The following is a 21,989-nucleotide window of genomic DNA, read 5'->3' on the forward strand; positions in this document are numbered from 1 at the left end:
AATATATATATAATATAAATTTTTTTAATTATAATAACAAAAATAAATAAATATTTTGTGAAAATAAAAAAAAAATTTAATTTGTAATATATAATATAAATAATAAATATAATATAAATAAATAAATAATATAAAATTTTTTTTATTATTTTTAAAATTAATTAAATTATTGTGATGTAATTAAATAAATTTTTGAAATTTGATAAAATTATCAACTTATGCAGCTTACTCTAACAGCAATCGAATCAATTTTTCTCACAATCCTCACAATTTTTTTGCACGATTCTAACAATTTTATAATTTTTAATAATTAAAATACGACCGCACAAATGACAATGTCAAAACATTGAAAAATTTTAACCAACACAAAATAATGTCAAACAACACATTTAAAAAAAACAAAAGACCTATAACAAATACTAACTTCAGGTGTGGACAGAATGAACGAAAGATATTCACGATTATTACACTGAAAAACTTTTGGGGCAGCTGCTCTCCCAATCGAAAAATTTCTATATTCAGTTAACTTCACTCATATAAAAACTCATGATAAATATTGAGTATGAAGTTAACTGAATATAGAAATTTTTCGATTGGGAGAGCAGCTGCCCCAAAAGTTTTTCAGTGTATGTAATTTTAAATGTCATTGAAATCAATTGTTTTCAACTTAAAAATTGTATCACTGCTAATTTCAAACCTAAACATCTTCTATTATATTAAGTTAACAAATTTCCAATAGCGACACTGACACTGAAAAATTTACTTACACTTATTTTCAAATAAATCAAAATCCTTTGTAATATGCTTTCAGAAAATTATATTTTTACATAAAAAATTTTATTTTAAATAATATTAAAAAAAAGGATTAGCAGATTTTTATTGAATATTGAAATTTTTGATGTTGCAATTATTTAGTCAATTTGACTGATTCAGATTTAAAGTGCCTTAAATAAATTTTTAATATTAACAGAAAAAATTAATGAAGACGATTTTTTGGGAGACATATGAGTCAAAATTAAATTAAAATATTTTAAGACAAGTTATATTAAAATAATTAGGATTTATTAAATGATTTATTTTTTTTATAATAATTAGCGAGGTAAGATCGCTTCACCCGATCACTTGAAAAAGTAGTTCAAGCAATTATGGGACGACCTGTTCCTCTTCAAAAATAAGTTCGCTTAATTTATAGCATAGCTAAGCGTCACCAAAGCTTTATATTTTCCTTACTCATTAGTTTAAGGCACGAGGTATTCATTCCTCTTTCGCTCTCTTATATTCTCCGCGAATCATTTCTCTTGTGAGAGAAATAATCAGCCATCTACAAGCACTTTTTGTACTAACTTTACAAATTTAATTCGCGGGAAATTCAAATAATTTTCGCGATATATCATAATTTAACAATAAATAATAATAATTAAAGTAAAATATTGGTCCCAAAATTAAATACCATTAAAAGAACTAAAATTAATTAAAAATTATTTAATTTTTTTTTGAAATTTACATTGAATCCATATTCGATACATTGTTAGCTGTTTTCCACGATTTACCTGTAATCTTCTATCGATCAGATTCTGCTTCTCCTCGAATCCACAGCCAGTAAACAATTCTCTTATTTCCTCTGGGAAGTAAAAAAAAAAATTTGAAATAAATATAAAAAAAATACAGTGGAAATTATTTTTTTTTTTTAAATTTACCTTGGGTAAAAAAATAAACCCGAGTACCATCACCTCTTGCATAAAAGTTTTCTGAAAGACAGCGACCTTTTTTAAATCTCAATTGCGCCATATCATATCGTCCATAATCTCGGAATAAAACCAATCCTCCAGGTTTTAAGTATCGATGAATTTGTTTTATTACATGCTGTATTCTATGGCAACGAAATTTATTATCTAGCATAAATTAATTTCTTAATATTTATATTGTGAAAATAATAACAATCTAGATATAATTATAAAGCAGTAGTTGAGTTAAAAAATTAAAATTTTCTGAATATATAACTTACTTATCTGGATGTATTGCAGAAAGTACAAATATTAAAATAACAATATCCAAACTTTCCTCTGGAAATGGAGGCGACCAATTTTCTTGAGTAGCATCAAGGACAAAAGCTTTACATCTAATATAGAAAATTAAATTTTTTTTCATTAATAAAACAACTAATATTACTCAATAAATATTGGCTAAATAAAAAAGAATTTAATGTAAATAATAAAAATTTATGAAATATATTAATTTTAAATTAATTAATTTTTACATTACTTAATACCTTGAAGGATCGAATTCCGAATTCTGTTGCAAAATTTCAATAGCATTGCTGGAAAAATCACAGCAATAGATAAATAAATTTGGATCCTTGTTATACAAAAGTAGAGGAAAAACTGTGTTTCCAACACCGCAACCTATTTCAAAAATTATTTTTCCATCACCGATTAATTCATTTTGACTTATCGAATTGTCAGGTAAAATTCTTTCGATTCTCTTGTCACTATTTTCCGTTCCAGGTGAAAGTTCAGCAAATTCAGTAAAGAGCCAGTGTCTATCTTTAAAAAATCTACAATTTTTTTTTAATGTTACTTTTAATTTTCTTAAAAATTCATATAAGATTTAGGGATCACCTCTGCGATTTTTAATCATTTTTCCTTTTTTTAATAGAGATTGGGGATCTAATTAACCATACCAAATATTAATTAAAAATATTTTTTTTTAAATTTTTTTACTGTACAAAAAAGTTGTCTCAACGTATTTTACGCAAAAACTACTTTTTAAGGAAAAATTTAATTTAAAACTTTAAATTACTTGTTTAAGAAATAAAATTTTATTTAAAATTTTTAAACCTGTTATCAGCCTTCAATCGGCCTGAAAAAAATCATGAATATTGTTGCTGAGTAAAAAATAAATAAGTTATAATTTGATTAAAAAAAAAGTATCATTAATTTGTTAATGTTAAGTGAAAAAATAATAAATATTTTTAATTAATTAATAATAATATTTGAAATGATTCATATTAATCTGAAAAATAATGCAATAAATAAGAAAGATGCCACTCCAAATTTTAGTAATTGTTATCTTCATTTCCTTAATGATAGAAAATCTTCGTAACGTTTATCTTTGTTTGATCGCGCCCTGACGTTCCTTCTTCTATCTATTTACACTTATTGAAATAAATTCAATGACCCTATTTTCAAGCGTGTCATTTTCTGTAATATTTTCCAAACTGATCAGTGTCTATTCGCAATTGTCTCGATATAGACATTTAATTATTAAGAATTTTTAAATGTTTCATTAATTTTTTAATTTACATATTTATTATTATTTTTTTAAAATTTTGTATCTTATATTTGTAATAAAATTTCAGTTTCTGAAGAGGACGACTGCGTCGTTGAAACGTAAAGAATAGTTTTTTAATTCATTTTATAATCTTGACTCTCATCATTTTTATTATTTAATACTGTCGAGTGATAAATTAAAAATAATATTATTTTTAATTAATATTTTGGTATGGTTAATTGGATCTCCAATCTCAATCAAGAAAATGGAAAGCTGATTAAAATTGCAGAGATGATCCCTAAATATATGAAAGAGAAAATAGAATGTTAAAAGCTGAGAAACTATAAATTATAAGCAGGTATATTTAATTACCTATTTTGATGTATTTCGTAAAATTTATCCCAATAATTGCCAGCTTCGGTTTCATATTTTAATGTCAATTCAGAGGATGCGAGAATAGATGAATTTTCAGCGACTTTTTGTCGAGCAGTTTCCTCTTGTTCCTCATCCCAAGTTACATTGTCCCTTGAAAATTAGGTCTATTTTTCAGATTAAATGAAAATGCATTAATTTTATCAATATAAAAAAAATATTCATATATACTTTTTAATTTGCTATACTAAAATTATTAGTACACTGAAAACAAATTATTTAATATAAATAATCGGTTAACTAATAATTAAGAATTTTATAAGGCTTATAAAAATATTTACCATCAAATTTTTAGGATTTTTGCATATTTAAAATAAATAATATTGACATTTTTTTATAGGTTAGAAATGAAAAGGGATGAAAATATTTACCAGGCATTATGTTCAAAGACATTATCTTCATTAGAAAGAATTCTATTTCCAAACTGAGGTCTTTTATCATCTAATTTTTCATACTGATTGTCACTTTTCACTAAATTTGTCATTTTTTCTTACTGTTTTCTTATTTCTTATATACACCGCGTGTAGCCAACGACTGTCACCAAACGCAACTGCGCATGCGCCTCAATTAACTTGTGATTGGTAGTAAAAACCGCGCTTATTTAAACTCCTTAACTATAAAAAATATTAAAAATTAAAAAATTATAACTCTGAATTGTTTTTCTAATTATAATGGCGCACTCACACCTTTTTTGGCTGCCTGCCTGCCTGCAGGTTACCATGGCAACGCACGAGTGTGAGTGAGACAGAAAATTTGAATATTCAAATTTTTAAATTTTCTGTCGCACTCACTCTCATGCGTTGCCATGGTAATCTGCAGGCAGCCAAAAGGTGTGAGTGCGCCCTAAGGCTTTCTAATAAAAAAAAATCGTTGGCATCTCTGGCGGTTGCTGCTGCCTGCGAGAAAAAATTCAAATTTGAATTTTCTCTCTCTTTTACTCCAGTAGTACGTTGAGCTGGCAGATGCTACAGTTTGTTTTCAAGAATTTTTCTCCTATTGGTAGTATTGAGTTTGGCTGTCGATGACTTAACACATCTCAGCTGTTCACAAAGAAGCAGAATTTATCATTGTAAGCGTTTTCTTTGTTTATATTTATATTTATCTTGTTTTTATTTATTTATTTTTGAACGCAATTAGAAAAAATGAATCGTATACACTATTAATATTAGTAATTTTATATTTAATTTTGTATTTTCTTTGTTAAAGAAAATTTTTATTATGTTCTTTATTATAATTTATATTCAATTTTCATTATTTATGTTAATGTAAATATCACAATTATTTTATTTTTTAAGCTTGCCGGAAAGAAAAATTGTAAAACTTTGTAAAAGTACACGCAATGGAGAAAATAAATCTAATCCTATTATCATTTATATTTTATTTTAAGAAAAATGAAAGATTTTTAAAATTCTTTAATTTTCTTTCTATTTCGAAAATTATTTCCGGCAGAATATGGAATTTTAAAAAAGGTTATAAATCATAAACAATTTATTATTAATTATATGTTGCATCAATTAAGTCTTTTTGTTAACGGGAGTCACCACCTTTATTTTGTGTTCTTTAAATTTAAATAATCGCAGGAAGTTATATTTTTTTTCTTACATCATTTGGGTCCTAAAAACATACGGGATGGACAAAAAAAATAAAATTTTTAATTAAAAGATTAATATTTTAAATCTACTTTCACAATTTTGATTATTTTTAAATCAACAATTTTTTTCCACGCTTTTTTTAATTGATTAATCTCTGGCATGAATTTTAATTTTTTTTTCGAAAAAAAATATTTTAAATTTAAGTGAGTCAAAATTGGGGGTGTTTTCCATTAAATGATTTTATGTTTTAATTGAAACATAAAGTTTGATTAGTCAAAACATGTGTGGATTATTAGATATAATAATTTAAATTCTCTTTCATGTGAGAACAAAGAGATAAACCAAATATTAATAGCTCGAACGTGATATCAAGCTTTGTGTTTATATTTAAAAAAAATAAAAAAATGATGATACGCACGTATAAGTATACTATTACAATTATGCTTTTTCTCATTTCAGTCCAGCGTTTGAGATGTTCGCGCTGCTTATTCAACTCGCTTTTCTCTTTTGTGGTAAATTTTTCTTTATTTTTTTTTTATAATTTCCTTTCAAATAAATATTGTAAATTAATTTAATTTTTTTATTATTAGTTAATTGTTACTGTTCTTAATTAATGATGATTTTTTTCATATTTCTATTTAACATTTATTTTTCATATTTAATTAATTCATTTAGCAGAATTTTCATTCAATATACAATTTTTATTAATCGAATTTCCATTTAGCAAATTACTAAATTTTATTTATTTTTAGAAATTTAATTTTTTCCTAAATTCACATTTTATATTGAAAATTTTTAATATTCTCAATTTTTCTTTTCTTCGACATTGTATTTCCTTAATTTTTCATTTTTATTTTTTAAAATTCTATTTTTTATTCTACTTTTAATATTTCCCTTTAAATTCTTCTTTTTTGGAATTCCTAAAATTTTCTACTTTTCTTTTATTTTCTTCGACTTTTTATTTTAATTAATTTAATTTAACCCCCGAAATAATAGAAATAATTAAAACTAATTTTTCTTTAGGCATCTCGCATGCTACAAATGTAAAAGCACCAACATTCAGCCCAACTTATTCAACAAAAGGAACTCTTTACATTCCTTATTCCGAAATCAAAGAACCATTTTATGCTTGGTACGATGGCAACACCGGATCTAGCCGAATCGATTATTATGGAGGTAAAAATGGATAAATTTTTTGAACGATTGCATTTTCTAGACAAATTAAAAAAGTTTTTGACAAAAAATTATTTTTTAAAAATATTTACTTCTTCTTAAGAATCAGTAAAAAAAAATTATAATAGAGAAAATATAAAAACTCTTTTTGGAAGGTATGGTCAAGACTTTTCAATTGAGCAATGAAGGAAATTATGGATCGAGTATAAAAGTTGCTCCAGTTACAACGGAATCAGTCACTAATAATGAGGTGTGTCTTCAAGTTAATGGCACTAGTGATATGAAAATTCAGCCACAAACAATTGTTCCCGACACTACAGGAATGGAGGTAATTTAAAATAATATATATGAAGTGCAAAAAAAAATTTCTTAATTTTTTCAGCCATTTATAATAGAGAAAAGATTTTTTTACTTGTAGCCTCTATTGGCTTATATTTATTTATTTACATCAAAAGAATTAACGAACACAAATATCAAGAAACCAAAAAAAGTAAATCCATGTAAACACTCAACGGAACAAAAATATTGTTTTGACTTTTCACAAAATAACGTAAAAATTTTAGATACAGAAACTGATTTAAACAAACGAAAATTTTTGGAAATGTTTTATATTTAAAAAAAAATCTAATGAGGATGCATCGAAACGAGTAAAAATTCTTTCGGTAATTTAAAATGTTAACTGGCATTAATTGTGGCTGCGATTTTATTTATTTAGAAAACATAAACGGGTTCAAAAGAAACCTTTCGTACAATGGTACTAATTAAGTAAAAAAAAATACAAGTGGCTATTCATAAGCTATAAATAGAAAAAAGTAATACAATTAAGGCTAGTATAATTTTGCAACAAAGCTACTTTTCTGCTTTAATAAAATTCTCAAGTAGAGACAATTTTTTTTTTTAAACTATTTACCGTACAAATTTTTTCAAAAACTTTCATTTAGAGTCGATTTAGAGCACGAAAATTTTTAACAGTTAAAAGACAAATATTAAAATTTACTATTATTCAATTTTAATCCAGTAGTAATAATAATAATGAAATATTAATTTTTTTATCAGTGTATTGGAGAAGAAATGTTGCACGGTTTTACCTGTGAAAAATGGCGTATGTATACCAAAGTAGGAAACAAAACTAACAAATACATCCTGTGGATTCGTTACGTGGTAATTAATAACTCTTTTCATTACTTAAATTACTTTATTTTTATTAAATAAGTATTCAGAGTGACAAAAAAGTAATGAATTTAAAAAAAATGTTTCGTAGACTTCAAACAAGACTGCAATTGGCAAGGAACCAATTCCAGTGAGATATGAAATGAAAGGATTTAATTCTCTTTTGGGTTCTCATTATGATCATTATTATTTAGAATACGAATGGTACACTTATGAAAAACCAAGTGAAGATGTTTTTAAAGTAACAGAAAGTGAGTAAAATTTTCAATTAATTTAGTTTTTTTACGTTAGTAGAAGTAAAAAATTTTAGTTATTGACAAACGTTAGTATCAAGTTTTAATTTTAATAAATCTCGATAATTTTTTTTTTTTTTTAATATTTTTTAAAAATATTTTTCAGATACAACATGTGTAAGTTTCCCTGGACCCGGTGACAAACATATTTACACTTTTAATCCAATGAAAGAATTTATAAATACACATGACGATCATATGGAAATTGCTTTTGATAAATATAAAAAAACACATGATCGAAAGTACAAAAATATTAAGGAACATCATCGTGCCAAAGAAAATTTCCGACAAAATTTAAGGTGAGTTTTGCGTTTATTAAATTTGTATAAAAAGAAATTTTGTTAAATGCTAATTCGAAAAATGAAAATTCGTTTAAAAAAGTAATAAAATTCTTTCAAATAAAAATTCTAATTAATAATTATGCGAAATATGCGTCCCAAAAAATTTGTTATTTTGGAATAATTTACAATTTATATCTTTTTGACTTGTTTAATTGTATAATTTGAACAATATTTTTATTAATTAATTTATTATTTTTTTTATTATAAATAAATATTACCTTTAATTGTTAGACTCATTCATTCCGTTAATCGAGCAAATTTGGGATATCAATTGGGTGTAAATCATTTGGCTGACAAGTCCGATTTGGAGTTAAAAGCCTTGAGAGGAAAGCAATATACGGGAAATGGTTATAATGGTGGTTTATCGTTTCTTTATGATGTCGAAAAAGAAATGAAAAGTGTTCCTACAAATCTTGATTGGCGATTGTCAGGCGCTGTTACTCCCGTGAAAGGTAATTTTATTTTTTTTATTTAGAATATCTTATTTTATTTTCACATTATTTTTCTTTGTGCTGTTACATTTTTTCTTTCGTTATTAAAGTGTTTTAATTTTGGTTCAGTATTAATTTATTAATTATTTAATTATTCTTACTGCTTTCGATATATTTTTCTTTATAAAAACTAAAGTTTTCCTTTTGTAATTAAATTGTTTTACCAAAAACTTTCAGATCAATCTGTATGTGGTTCTTGTTGGAGTTTTGGAACAACTGGAGCTGTGGAAGGAGCTTATTTCATGAAACACGGTCAACTCCTTCGTTTATCGCAGCAGGTAGCTACTTGTTATATCTACTGATTGTTTCATTTATTTATAGAAATCGTTTTATTGCAGTATTAATTTTTTTCAATATTCTCAATAGAGAAAAAATATTTTAAGAGGAGTTTTTAATTTTTTTTCCAGGCACTCATTGATTGTTCATGGGGTTTCGGAAACAATGGATGTGACGGTGGTGAAGATTTTCGATCTTACCAATGGATTATAAAACATGGATTGCCTACTGAAGAGGATTACGGAGGATATTTAGGCCAAGTAAGAAATTCTCATTTTTATTTTTTTTTTATATAGATTTTTGAAAAATATTTTCTAATTTTTCGAAATTTTTAAAATTATGTAACAACTTAAAATTCTTTTAAAACTTTTTCAATTGTCCACTTATCTTATTTTGTCATATCCAAATTTTAAAATAAATTCTCAACTATTTTCGTAAAAAATTTTTTCTTGAAACGTTTTTTTATTTTAAAACAAAAAATTACTTTAAGTTTAAAAGACAGTCTCGATTGAAAAAGAAAATTTCTATTTTTTATGGAAATAAAACACAAACAATTATAATAAGAAATAAAATAATTAAAATATTAAAATTTTGTAAAATCTAAAAAACATAATTTTTTTCAGGATGGATATTGTCACGCAAATAACGTTACTTCATCTGCACATATGACGGGATTTATCAACGTTACTCCAAGGAATATTAATGCAATGAAAGTCGCAATGTTTAAACATGGACCAATTTCAGTGGCTATTGATGCTTCACATAAAACATTTTCCTTTTATTCAAATGGCGTTTATTACGATCCTCAATGTGGTGAGAAAAAGAACATTTATTAAATAAAATCGCAATTTAAAAACATTTTTTCTTTTCACATTAACCGGGGGCTATTATACTCAGAAAAACTACTTTAAAAAAAAACTGGCTCTGAGTATAATAGCCCCTAATTAAGTAGAATAGCCCCAATTGAAAAATAATTTGTGACATTTTCCTTTTGCAGGAAATACGGAAAATTCATTGGATCACGCAGTTTTGGCAGTCGGTTATGGAACAATGAATGGCAAGGATTATTGGCTTGTGAAAAATTCTTGGTCCAATTATTGGGGCAATGACGGTTATATTTTAATGGCTCAAAAAGAAAATAATTGTGGAGTTTTAACAGCTCCAACATACGCAATTGTTGCGTAAATTAAAGTTTTTTTATCGATAATTTTATTAGTAAGGAATCTCTTTTTTTAATTTTCATTTTAATGGCTCTCTATATTATTGAACAAAATGTTGAACAAATTTTATATTATTGGTAAATCTAATTTAGATTAAGAATGTTACATTGAAGATTGAAATGCCTTATTTTGTAAAAAAAAAAAAATAATTAAATATTATTGATGCGTTTATAATGTTTAGCGCAATGTGATAATAATTAAAGGAAAAAAGTTTTTCTTAAATTTATGAGTTGATGTTTCCTTTATTACAAAAATTCATTTTTTATAATTTAGATATTTTCATCTGGTAAATTGTATTCAATACCTACTGATTAGGTAAACAATTTTTGACCTAAGAATTTAAAAATTATTATTTCAAATTCATTTTTAAAAAATTTAAATTGCATTGCATAATAAATATTCAGTTAAATTTAATTATTTTAACTCTTCTTTGTCTAAACCTAATTGATAACATTTTTTTTAATTTTTGCCTTCTTCTGCAAATTGAAATTCAAAGGACGTTGCTACGTGTTGACCTCCTGTAATATACTTGACGAATTTGGACTTTTCTGTTTCCTCAATAATTAACTAAACATTTAAATTAAATTTACGACAGTTAATAATTAAAATTCACACATACTTAAATTTCTAAATTATAATTTCTCACCTTCTCAGAATCAAAAATTTCTTTTGATTCTTCTGATAATTTACAAGAGACCGACACGATGGATCCACTTAATCCAAGTATTTTATCCATTTGTTCCATAATACTTGAAATAGATAAAAAAATGTCCATTTCTTTTGGTTTCCGTTGTATATTCTACAATTCCACTAATTGGTCCTAAAAGTATCAAAAGTCCTGGAAATGTTTCTTTTGAATGTTCTTGAAAAATTTTCGACAAGTAGTTTTCTCTTAACAAAACGTCTTCAATATTTTCTCCAATATCTTTACAAGTCGTAAAAATAATAAATTGTCGTAAATTGGAACAGATTTGTTTAGATTCTTCAAAAGCATATTTTGTAATAATATATTTCGAACTTTCGGATCTTGTGGATAAATTTTCAATGCGCTGTAGATCGAAGATTGCATCTATTGTACCAAGCGAATGAATTTGTTTAAAAAGTGTAATGAAACTTTGTCGATGAGAAAGATCCACTTTTTCATGAACTACCACTGAAACTCCATATTGTTTCCACATACTTATGGAATTACTGTAAAGTCCTGTATTTTTTGCCTCCGAAACAATAACAATGTTTTTAGCACCTCTGGAAACTAAAAAGTCAACTAGTTCTAATCCAAAGTAACTCAATCCTTCAATTATTAAATAAGATGCTTCACTTTTACATATGAAACGAGGTAATGCCAGGGCTTTGTTATTTCCATCGTTCGGTTGTATTTTGACAATAATCTGAAAATTGGAATTAAAATATTTTTCCATAATCTACTTTTTATAAAACTAAATTTGATACATTTTCAATATTCTTAAATCAAGAACCCTAAAAATTCTATTCAACAAAAATAAATAATATAAATTACTTTTTCAAAGAAACTTTTTAAAGATGTGTCAATAAAAGCGTTCGTTAACATTTCTCTTGAGTAGACACGTTTAGGCAGTGGTTTTACAATTCCTGTTTCAATTCCATTAACAATCATTTGTGATAATTTTCTCTTCATCGTCACATCGAGATTGATTAATTTCGTTGGAATTATTGACAATACTTTAACTCCATCATCGAAAATTTGCATACCTATTGATTTATTGAATGAATCTTGTAAATTTCCAATGACAATAACTTTTCCTTTGTGATTCACAAATTTTAAACAATCTTCTAATTTACTTAAATCGTTTCCATTATATATCACCAAATTAACACGATTTCCTTTTGTTAGTGACAAAATTTCCTCAGGAAAGCTATCTACTGTGTTTAAAATTTGAATATTCGAATAATTGTTTTCAAGAAATTTTTTAGCATTACAATTAGCGTATCCTGAGAATACGTGAGATTTAATATTTAATGCTAGATTAAGAATAGCTTGTCCAATTGAACAAGAGCCATCGAAGACAAAAACTGATTCATTGTTTTTTAATTCACCTTTTATGACAATTGATAGATAAGCAATTGTGTAGGCTAAAGGTACAGTAGCAGCATCTTCTAAAGACCAATTGGAAGGTATTTTCCATGTGTAATCAGCGACAGATGATGTAAATTTTGAAAATGCTCCACTTTGAGTGATTCCCATAACTCTATTACCTCTTAAATCAATTCCAGAATATTCTTGACCAAATAACTTTGTTTCAAGTCTCGTGTTTTCTAATGTTATTTTCGCAGTTGCTAGAAAGATATCTTGCTCATTAAGAGAAGAGTACTCTACTTTTATTGTGTTTTCACTTTTTTTAACGTATTCTTCAACCCATGAGATTGATTCTAAATCAGAACCATTATGTTGTCGGGCTATCCAATTGGAGACTTGTCGAAGGTTTGAGGAAATTGGAAAATATTGATACATTCCCCAAATTTTATCTGGTAAAAGAATATTTAACTTTAGATTGAGATCCATACGAGATCTAAAGTCAGAATCATCTAGAAAGAATTTAGAAACTTTTGGATCTTGAATATCGACAATTTGAATATTATTTATCTTCTGTTCCTTTTGAACAAGTTGAAGGATTTTAGACAAATTGAAATAGTCCTTGGATCTGATTGTAATAATAAGTTTATCACGATCTTTCAAATTCAGAATTGTTCTAACCTGATTATCCCAATCCTTGATGTCTAAAATACTTATCCTATCTGCAGTTTCCAATTTACGAAAGATCAATGCAACTTGATCGTTGGAAGAATATTTCCTCACAACGAGACCTAATTTTGCAGAATTAGCAGTTGTCATAATTAAACTCTCGTTTTTGGGTTCTGCTAAAATTAATAAAAACGATCCATTTAATGGGAGATTTAATTGGTCCTTTAACGTCTGTTGTTCAGTATTACATAATACCAAAAGGCCACTGGAATTTGATTCACTTATCCTAGAAGACACTACATCAATTTTAAACTTTTTAATTTCTTCACCAAGAATTATTTGCAGAACTTGTTTTATTTTTTCAACATCAATTTTATTACCAACAATACGTATAACTCGTGAATTTTTTAAATTCTCCTTCAGAAATTGAAGTGTTATTTTTAAAATTTCTAATAAACTACATAATGCCCCATCTGTGCAAGAAACAATCTGAAGTTTTTCTGTAAATATTCTATTTTTTCTGTCTTGACGCTGAACAGATTTAAGTATAATTCCTTCTATTTGTATACCACCTGCATTCACAATTGTCCTTTTCTCAGAAATTATCACAGGAATTTCTAATTGAAAAAAAACAATTATTTTCTAATAAATGCATTTAGGGAATGAATAATTAAATCCAAGATTTACCTCTTGACTTTACAGTTGCTTGTTGTAGTTTCATGTTAATTACAATTTTTCTAATTTTAATTGGAACTTGAGTATTTCTAATATCACTTCCCAGGACATAAATCTGAATCATTCCTTCCAAAAAAGTTGTCCAATCATTTTTCCATATTAAAATTCCATTAGAATTTTTAGTTGATGCTTTAAAAATTGTTTTAAACGGACCTGAGTATTGAAAACCACGAATTTGTAGTTCTTTGTAAACGTCGCTTTCACTCAGATCTAGATAATTATCGGTATTGAAAACTTGATTGAATTCCAATTCAGGGTTGTCGGTCGCTTTTATAATTCCCGAGCACTGTAAAACCTCATTATTGCTTACTTCGAAAAATCCAGTCGCTAGAAAAAGTAAACCGCATATAAAATAATAAATACACTTAATGCTTGCTTTATTACCTTTTTGTACCATTACCACCAATGTAGTATTTTTCTCTTCTGTAATTTCTACTTGATCATAAATTTGCACATCGTGGTAAACTACTGAGAATTCAGAATTCTTTTTTAACAATTTTAATACTTGCCAAGCAAGATTCAAATAAACAGAAGGACAAATAACAATTTTGTCATTGATCCTGGCATGTTTCAAATATTCCCAATTCGCTTCTTTTAGATTTATTGTAAAATTCATCTCGCCTGCCTTAAGTTCTTTTTGTTGTTTAAAAAAACGAGTGTAACTGTTTAAGATTAATTTACAATTTGTATCAAATGAGCATTATTATTGTTATAATGCATTTTATTCTTACCATTTATTTGAATGATCCCATCGGATTAATGAGGAAATTGAAGGTGTTCCTCGTGATACTGGATAGCTGATCTTTGGATAAAGATTGGACACATTTATACTACAGCCAGCATTGTATATTTTTCCTAAGGCATCAAAAAGGAATAAATTACCGTCCGGATGATTTTTATTAGTTAATGGTATATTAATGACACTTTGTGGCAATGATTTTTTTACGATTGCCTGCAAAAGACCATGAGGTGCTATTTCTATAACAATTGCATTGGATGGTATAAGCTTTGCACTTTCTGCAAAGAGGACAGAATTTAAAAGATTATTCGTATGATATTCTGCAGATGAAAATCGAGCTTTAGCCGAATTCCAATCATCGTATGGAACTGAACTACTTATCCATCGCTGACTTCGCGGTTTTGGATCAGGTATTACTTCATGAAGGTATTTAATTAATTTTTCACCTGCCGGTACTATGTAACGACTGTGATAGGCTATATTACCAACAGCCACTTCCTTAGCAAATATTTTGTTGGCCTATAAAATAAAGAGTTTAGATTTTTAAAAATTGGAAATTATATGCAAACTAACTTTTAGATGTGCAATAAATGATTTCATGGAATCTGCAGGACCACTGATGGTAGAACTGTTGTCGCTGTTATGACAAGCTACATCAATATCAGGTGGACAAAGTTTTTTTATTTTTTCATATCCAAGACCAACTGCTGCCATAGAACCTTTAGGCATTTTTGTTTCTATTGATGCTAAACCTCTATAAAAGGCAGACAGAATCATTTGCTCAGCTGTAAAACAGTTGTCGGCATAAGCACAACCTAATTCTCCCACTGAATGGCCAATTACAAAATCTGGCTTTAATCCTATGGCAGTTAAAAGGTCTACTAAACCAATCTGAAAAAGCATCAATTATTTGAGAATCTGGTTTGAATAAAAGTTATAACAGGACCTTTTTTCAAAATTGAACAAAAATTTTAGTCCTCTTGCAGAAGCTCTATTTACCTGAATAGCTGCAATTCCAACGAAAGAATTGAGAATGTTATCATAAATTTTTGAATCCTCTTCTGTAATAATGCGTACAATATCAATACCTCGAGGTTGTAGGACTCTATTGCACTTATTTATGGCTTCCATAAAAATAGGTATATGCAGTAAATGTTTACCTGTTACCAAAATAATAATTGTTATAAATGCAAATAATAGTTTCCCTAGTTTATAATTTTGGTCACTGATTTTCATAACTTACCCATTCCCAACCATTGAGAGCCCATACCAGAAAACATGTACCAAATTTCCCTCTTAATACTCGTATTTAATTCAATATTTCGCATTTTAGTTTTTGGTAATCCTTTAGAAGGAAGCAATGTATATCCTCGAATCAAATTAGCTGGAATTTCCGTTTCAAATATATCGTACAAAAGCTGAAGCATTTCAACATCAACGGGTCTGCTTTCTAGCTGTAAATTTATTAAATCATCAAATTCTGAACAATGTTCAAGTTTGAAATTTTGTTTTAATTTTTAAAAAATTAATCTTTATATTAACATCGGTCAGTAAAACGTCAACTGCTTCTTCTGTGCGTCCGGAAACTGTGACTAATCGTGGAAGATTATCATCAGGTGTTCCTTCATTTTTCTTCTGTTTTTTGAAATCTTTTAATATAATATTAGCACTAGAACCAGTTAAAGCAAGACAATTGACGATTGCATAGTCTCCAGTCCAAAGAGTTAATTCTGTTACAACTTTACACCGGCCTTCGATAAGAGCAGGAATTATGTTCGAGGGATTTTCAAAATGAAGATTTGGAGGAATGTATCCTGTTTCCATTGCTGTAATTACCTACGCAGAAGATTATTTCCAATATTGTTTTAACGATTAGTTGTTAAGAAATAAGCTTATAACAACTAATCGTAAAGACTATATTGGAAATGCAAAAACCTTGATTATTCCATTGAGTGCATTAACTGCTGAACATGATCCAAGATTAGACTTTACAGATCCAATTAGAAGAGGTGATTTTCGTCCTTCATTGTAAACTTGATCAATGGCTTTTACCTCTTCAGCGTCAATATCTTTAATACCTGAACCATCGGCTTCTACATATGAAACATCGTTTCCCTTGAGGCCACACTCTGACAAAACTGTTTTCATGAGACTAGCTTGAAAATCGTGAGTCGGATAAAAAAACGAATGCTTATCGTTGACTAGTACTGGCTATTTGTCTATACAAGAGGCCATTTAAACAAAACAAAACAAAACAATCGTTGACATTTCCAAAACACATACGGGCATTTTTTATTTCTGCATAAATGCGTTTTGCATGACGAGCCTTCTGAAGGAAAAGAACTACACAACCTTCACTGCGAGTATAACCGTCTGCTGCATTATCGAATGATTTTGTTATGCCGTCAGGTGACAAAAGTCCTGAATTGATAGATCGATTGTATTTCCATAAATCAATAACTGGCAGAAAAATGTTTATACTTACCCAACAAGAATAGTTGTACAGACATGTGTGGATGTAAAACAACATTACTAGCACCAATAATAGCGTTCTCAGCTCGTCCATCTTTTATTGCTCTATATCCTTCTTGTAATACAGTTGTACCCCCACAACAGCTAGAATCAATGTTCATACTTGGGCCGGTGGTATCGAAGTAAAATGAAATACGATTTGCTAACATTGCACTACCGGCACCCATCATACCATAGCCACTTGGCTAAAAAATATAGATAAAATAAAAATACACTAAATCCGGAATTAATCCTGTCTAATCCCAAAGTAATCGAATCATTTACAACTAATAAATGCAAACTTCTATTGAATCTGAAATTAATCCGGCTTGTATAATCAGTAAATTGAGAATCTGCATTCAAATTACGTTTGATAGAAATGACTTTGGATTAGACCTTATTAATTCCGGATTCACTAGCTACACAAATCGGGCAAATTTCGGATTTAGCCGGACTAATTTCGGAAGAAAAAAACCTGACAATAAACAGGATTGTTTTGGACTAATTCCAGATTAGTCTGGAATTTTTACCAGGGATATATAATCAACAAATTGTTAAATTTAACATTATAATAACTAACTTGCTTTTTGTTGTAGATGACAGCTTTTTCTGACTCTGCAAAAGTGCTTCCAGTGAAAACTGCAGTTTTACTACCTCTTAATTTTCTTGGATTAATTCCAGCATCTGTGATTGCTTCGTATGTAGTTTCCATTATCAATCTAAACATTGGATCCATACGATCGGCCAATTTTTTGTGAACTCCAAAAAATAGAGAGTCAAATGTATCGATTTTTTTCATAACACCGATTCGCGGCGGAATTTGAGGATGCTCTATGTTATATGAAATGGTTATTATTAAAAATTAAAAGGATATAAAAAATATTGTATGAAAAAAATCTGCAGATATTCAATTTAATTATGCAAATTTTAAATTACGGACAGAATGAAAGAACTATTTATTATTATATATTTTGTTAATTTGGATAATTTAAACAAATATCATACCACAGTCCCAACGAGCTTTACTGACAGTAACGCAATCTGTTTTATTTAAAAGATTTTTCTGTAATTCATTAATATTTTCACTACTTGGAAACTTTCCCGATATTCCCGATATCACTATTTCATCTCCAGTCATTTTTGATTCCATTATAATTAAATATTAAGATTTTAATATAATTTTCAGTTGCTACAGCTGAAGTAGACTTAAATTTAATGTCATTAATTTCGATTTTTCATTTCTAGATTTATGTGCTCGATAAAAAAACGAAATATGTAAAATGAGTATTGTTTTCTATTCTCAGCACTGTTGAATAATTTATTTCAAAAATCATACATCATTGATTAAATTCATTAACCCACATTAAAATTAAAGGTACTATTTTAAGAAACATATTTACTACTTCTAGTAGTTTATTTTCCAAATATTCACCTTATTTTCAGTATCAAAGTTTAAATATATTCTCATTGATGGTCTATTTTGAAAAGTAATAAATTTACAATTTTAAATCTTGGCTACATTGTTTGCAGATGATCAAAGTTCAAAACAGTTTTATATAAAACTCGTTGATATTTAGCATGATAATAAACCTTCTACAAGCTTTTTGCTTATATAAAGAAATATGCTTGAAACTTGTTACTCGGAGGCTTTCGAGGACGGCGATTATACGAATCTGACGTCAGTTTTTCAAAATTCAAAATGGCGGATTCAATATGGCGTAAAATTTTTAAAATTTGACCTCTGATTTGTAATCAGCAATCCTGAAAACCCCCGAGTAAAATAATTTTCAAGTTCCATTTAAAAATATTTTAATAAAATTACTAAAAATAAGTTCATTTGAAAGAGTTTGAATTGAAGAAATAAATTCTTTTTCTAAATATTTGAATTTATATGTTTGAAGAACATTCTTACAAAAAAAATTCAAGTTGTTAGACAATTATTCTTTAAGTGTTTGAGTTTGGCTTTCTTATCGACTAATTTATAACAGCTTGTATAAGATAAACCGCAACGTCCACTTAAATTTTTCTTATATTATTAGTTGGGCAACATTTTTTCCTACGAAGTTTAAAGTTTTTAAATTTACTTTTTTTAAAAAAGAATAACTTTAGCATCTTAATCATGATTAAAGTATTAATAATTGTATTTGGTATTGTCATAATGTTAAATTTTGCCTCTATGAATGAAGAATTTAATGATACTATCGATAGATTAGATACGTTACTAAATACAGAAGCTATTTTATTGGAAAAATTATTAAATTTTATTAAATATTGGCAACAACAAAAAAGATTTGTCGATTTCAGGTAATAAATTATATTTCATATTTTTAATAGTTCATCATATATTCAAATAGGAAAATCACAATTAGCTATTCCAAAAACGACAAAATAACAATTTTCCAACAATTTTCTGAAAAATTTGTCAGCTATGTAAAATTAGCGACGAAAACCTCAAAATATAAGGATTTATAAAAATCAAAAATTTATTAAATATTTTGTTAAATTCCAAGCCTAAAGGATTCCATTATCTTTTTCAAAAATAATTTTTAGACATCACATTGAAGAACGAATCAACAAAGTTCACAAAAAGTACAACAAAATTGAAAAGTACTTTATGAATGTTAAAAAAATGCGATTATCATTAAAGGAATTTTTGATTACATGGAATAATATTAATAGTGAAATTAAGGAGAAAATTAATTCGGACATAGAGGATGATGAGGCAATCTTGTTGGAAAAATATGAAATGCTCTGCAATGGAAAGATTTTTTTAGATGCAAAAATAGAGAAAGAACTCAAATGTCGATACATCGATCGCAATATTCCTTTTCTACGACTAGCGCCATTTAAAGAAGAAGAAGCCTATCTTAATCCCAGAATTGTGATATATCATGACATTATTTATAACGAGGAAATAGAAACTCTTAAAACCTTAGCAAAATCTCAGGTGTATTACAAAATTAAATTATAAATATTTTAATTTTTGTCATTTTACTTTGTAAAACTATTATTCAATAATTTTAAATACATTTTTTTTAGCTTTATGAAGCTACAGTGGATTCAGTTGATAATAATGAAAAAAATGGTAATTATACTGAAAAAAATTTAAATGTAAGAATTGCCAAATTCGCATGGATAGAAGATTCTGAACACAAATACGTAAGCTCTTTAAGTCAGCGAGTTGAACTTGTTACTAATTTGTCGATCGAGTCAGCGGAACCTCTTCAAGTTTCTTACTATAAAATTGGAGGTCTTTTTCATCCTCACATTGACTTTGATAATTTGGATACTGTTAGTTAATAAACTGTTATATGAAAATCTATTACTTTTTTTTGATCTTAAAAAAATTCATTTTTTGGGGGGGGGGGCAAACAGAACAAGAGATTTTTCAAGAAATATTCTAATTTTTTAAAATAAAAAATTTCTTTTTGTCCTTTTTTTCAACGCAAATTTTATAATATTCTCCAACTCGAAAGTGGAATATTTTTTTTTCATTAATAAGGCATTTTTAATAAATATTTTAGGAAAATGCTTTTAAAAAGCGTTCAACAGGAAATCGAATCGCTACATTTATGTTTTACGTAAGTAATTTTATAATGTTTTAGTTTTCGAAACATTTCTTATTATTATTAAAATTTCGTACAGACAAAAATAGAGTAATGGACTCTCTTAATCTCGTAAAATTTCATTTAATATTTAAAAACGCAAGGGACTTGCCGTGAATATATACTTCGAATTTGTCAATTTTTTAAAAAAGAAATTTATTAATTTTAAGTTGAATGACGTCGTTGAAGGAGGTATGACTGTTTTCAATGAAATTAATCTATCCGTGAAGCCAAAAAAGGGAAGTGCTGTTTTCTGGTACAATCTTAAAACAAATGGAGAAGGAGATTTTTTAACAGTTCACGCAGGATGTCCAGTTATTTCTGGATCAAAGTGGGGTATTTTTTCTTTCATTAAAAATTTAACTGAAAATTATTTAAAACTTTCAATTATAGAGAAAATTTTTAAAAATCGCTCTATAAATTTAAATATTTTTTTTACAGTGGCTAATAAGTGGTTGCATCAACTTGGACAAGAATTTCGAGTGCCTTGCACAATCAAAGACAGTACACTTCTTGATTAAAAATTGTAAAATTATTCTTTATCTTAATAAATTATCTATAATAAAATATTATATAACTCAATTCTACAAACAAAATCGAATATAATTATAATAAAGTAAATTAAATTGCAATTTTTCACTCAACACAATTAAATAATACAAAATAAAATCCTACACTTTAAATTGCACACTAGGAAATCCTACACGAAAAAATTCTACACAATGAGATTTGAAATAAAATTTAAAAGTAAATAAATAAATAAAAAAAAAAACGCTTCGTCGGTTTACCTGAAACGTGGCAGAATTTTAGGTGTTGGTCCAACTTAAAATTTTAAATTCACAGAAAATTAAAAGGCATTAAAATAATAAGCGTTGCAACTTATTTTAATGCCTTTTAATTTTCTGTGTTTACATAACTCAAAAATATTCAATAGAACGGGAAATACGTTACTTTTTTGAAAAATACTAAAAATCAAAAATTTTGAAATTTTTCATTTTTTGATAGATTGTTACTAAATTTTATATACCTATTTTTTCAGTGCCATTGTGCAGCATTTTAACATAATTTTGACGTAATTACTGGTAGATCTGCAAAGATTTTCAAAAATTTAATTTTTAAATTTCATAAACTTGTGAAATTAATATTTTTTAGATTGTCATTTAAAATTTCATAGAATTAATGTATATAATCCTTGATTAACAATTTTTTATTAGAATTATAAAATTTATTACATACGAAAATAAAAATTTGCCATAAAAATTTTTAAAAAGTTTTTTATGTTATTGATTTTTATAATCACTCATTTTAATTACTCCTTTTTTGTAAGCAAAAATGAATATATTTTATTAATGTATGTATAGATATATACTATAAAATAGAAAAAAAAATAATATTAAATTAAAATAATAAATAATATTAAAT

The 21,989-nt window shown here is 26.9% G+C and overlaps 4 protein-coding genes and 1 non-coding gene across 5 annotated transcripts; 2 read left to right on the top strand and 3 right to left on the bottom strand.

The window, feature by feature from the left end:
- Positions 1 to 1,096: 1,096 nt before the first annotated feature.
- On the bottom strand, positions 1,097 to 1,247 carry LOC127289131 (U12 minor spliceosomal RNA). The gene has a single exon (XR_007844126.1). It is a non-coding gene; the product is annotated as a U12 minor spliceosomal RNA (small nuclear RNA).
- A 220-nt stretch (positions 1,248 to 1,467) lies between these two features.
- LOC127288990 (tRNA N(3)-methylcytidine methyltransferase METTL2) lies at positions 1,468 to 4,256 on the bottom strand. Its single transcript, XM_051316717.1, has 6 exons — positions 4,074 to 4,256; positions 3,643 to 3,795; positions 2,270 to 2,554; positions 2,006 to 2,119; positions 1,698 to 1,870; positions 1,468 to 1,621 (listed from the first exon to the last, which is right to left on the bottom strand). Exons 1-6 carry the CDS (start codon positions 4,184 to 4,186, stop codon positions 1,479 to 1,481), a joined length of 981 nt encoding a protein of 326 aa, XP_051172674.1. The 5' UTR covers positions 4,187 to 4,256; the 3' UTR covers positions 1,468 to 1,478.
- A 357-nt stretch (positions 4,257 to 4,613) lies between these two features.
- On the top strand, positions 4,614 to 10,484 carry LOC127288991 (digestive cysteine proteinase 1). The gene is made up of 12 exons (XM_051316719.1): positions 4,614 to 4,771; positions 5,754 to 5,806; positions 6,318 to 6,470; positions 6,623 to 6,795; positions 7,524 to 7,628; positions 7,729 to 7,888; positions 8,037 to 8,229; positions 8,503 to 8,723; positions 8,940 to 9,040; positions 9,170 to 9,298; positions 9,662 to 9,851; positions 10,036 to 10,484. The coding sequence occupies exons 2-12, from the start codon at positions 5,767 to 5,769 to the stop codon at positions 10,221 to 10,223; spliced, it is 1,653 nt and encodes a 550-aa protein (XP_051172676.1). The 5' UTR covers positions 4,614 to 4,771; positions 5,754 to 5,766; the 3' UTR covers positions 10,224 to 10,484.
- Positions 10,485 to 10,582: 98 nt separating this feature from the next.
- Positions 10,583 to 18,100, bottom strand: LOC127288944 (fatty acid synthase-like). The gene is made up of 15 exons (XM_051316661.1): positions 17,968 to 18,100; positions 17,543 to 17,793; positions 16,937 to 17,168; positions 16,735 to 16,872; positions 16,387 to 16,607; positions 15,994 to 16,287; positions 15,695 to 15,905; positions 15,451 to 15,611; positions 15,025 to 15,342; positions 14,444 to 14,970; positions 14,097 to 14,374; positions 13,665 to 14,039; positions 11,775 to 13,594; positions 10,905 to 11,646; positions 10,583 to 10,825 (listed from the first exon to the last, which is right to left on the bottom strand). The coding sequence occupies exons 1-14, from the start codon at positions 18,098 to 18,100 to the stop codon at positions 10,987 to 10,989; spliced, it is 5,619 nt and encodes a 1,872-aa protein (XP_051172618.1). The 3' UTR covers positions 10,583 to 10,825; positions 10,905 to 10,986.
- Positions 18,101 to 19,120: 1,020 nt separating this feature from the next.
- LOC127288945 (prolyl 4-hydroxylase subunit alpha-1-like) lies at positions 19,121 to 21,088 on the top strand. Its single transcript, XM_051316662.1, has 6 exons — positions 19,121 to 19,266; positions 19,513 to 19,909; positions 20,002 to 20,253; positions 20,487 to 20,543; positions 20,738 to 20,903; positions 21,009 to 21,088. Exons 1-6 carry the CDS (start codon positions 19,121 to 19,123, stop codon positions 21,086 to 21,088), a joined length of 1,098 nt encoding a protein of 365 aa, XP_051172619.1.
- The last annotated feature ends 901 nt before the right edge of the window (positions 21,089 to 21,989 follow it).

Source organism: Leptopilina boulardi, unplaced genomic scaffold, assembly GCF_019393585.1.
Source record: "Leptopilina boulardi isolate dan_hultmark-lab unplaced genomic scaffold, ZJU_Lbou_2.1 LbouV2_399, whole genome shotgun sequence".
NCBI lineage: Eukaryota > Metazoa > Arthropoda > Insecta > Hymenoptera > Figitidae > Leptopilina > Leptopilina boulardi.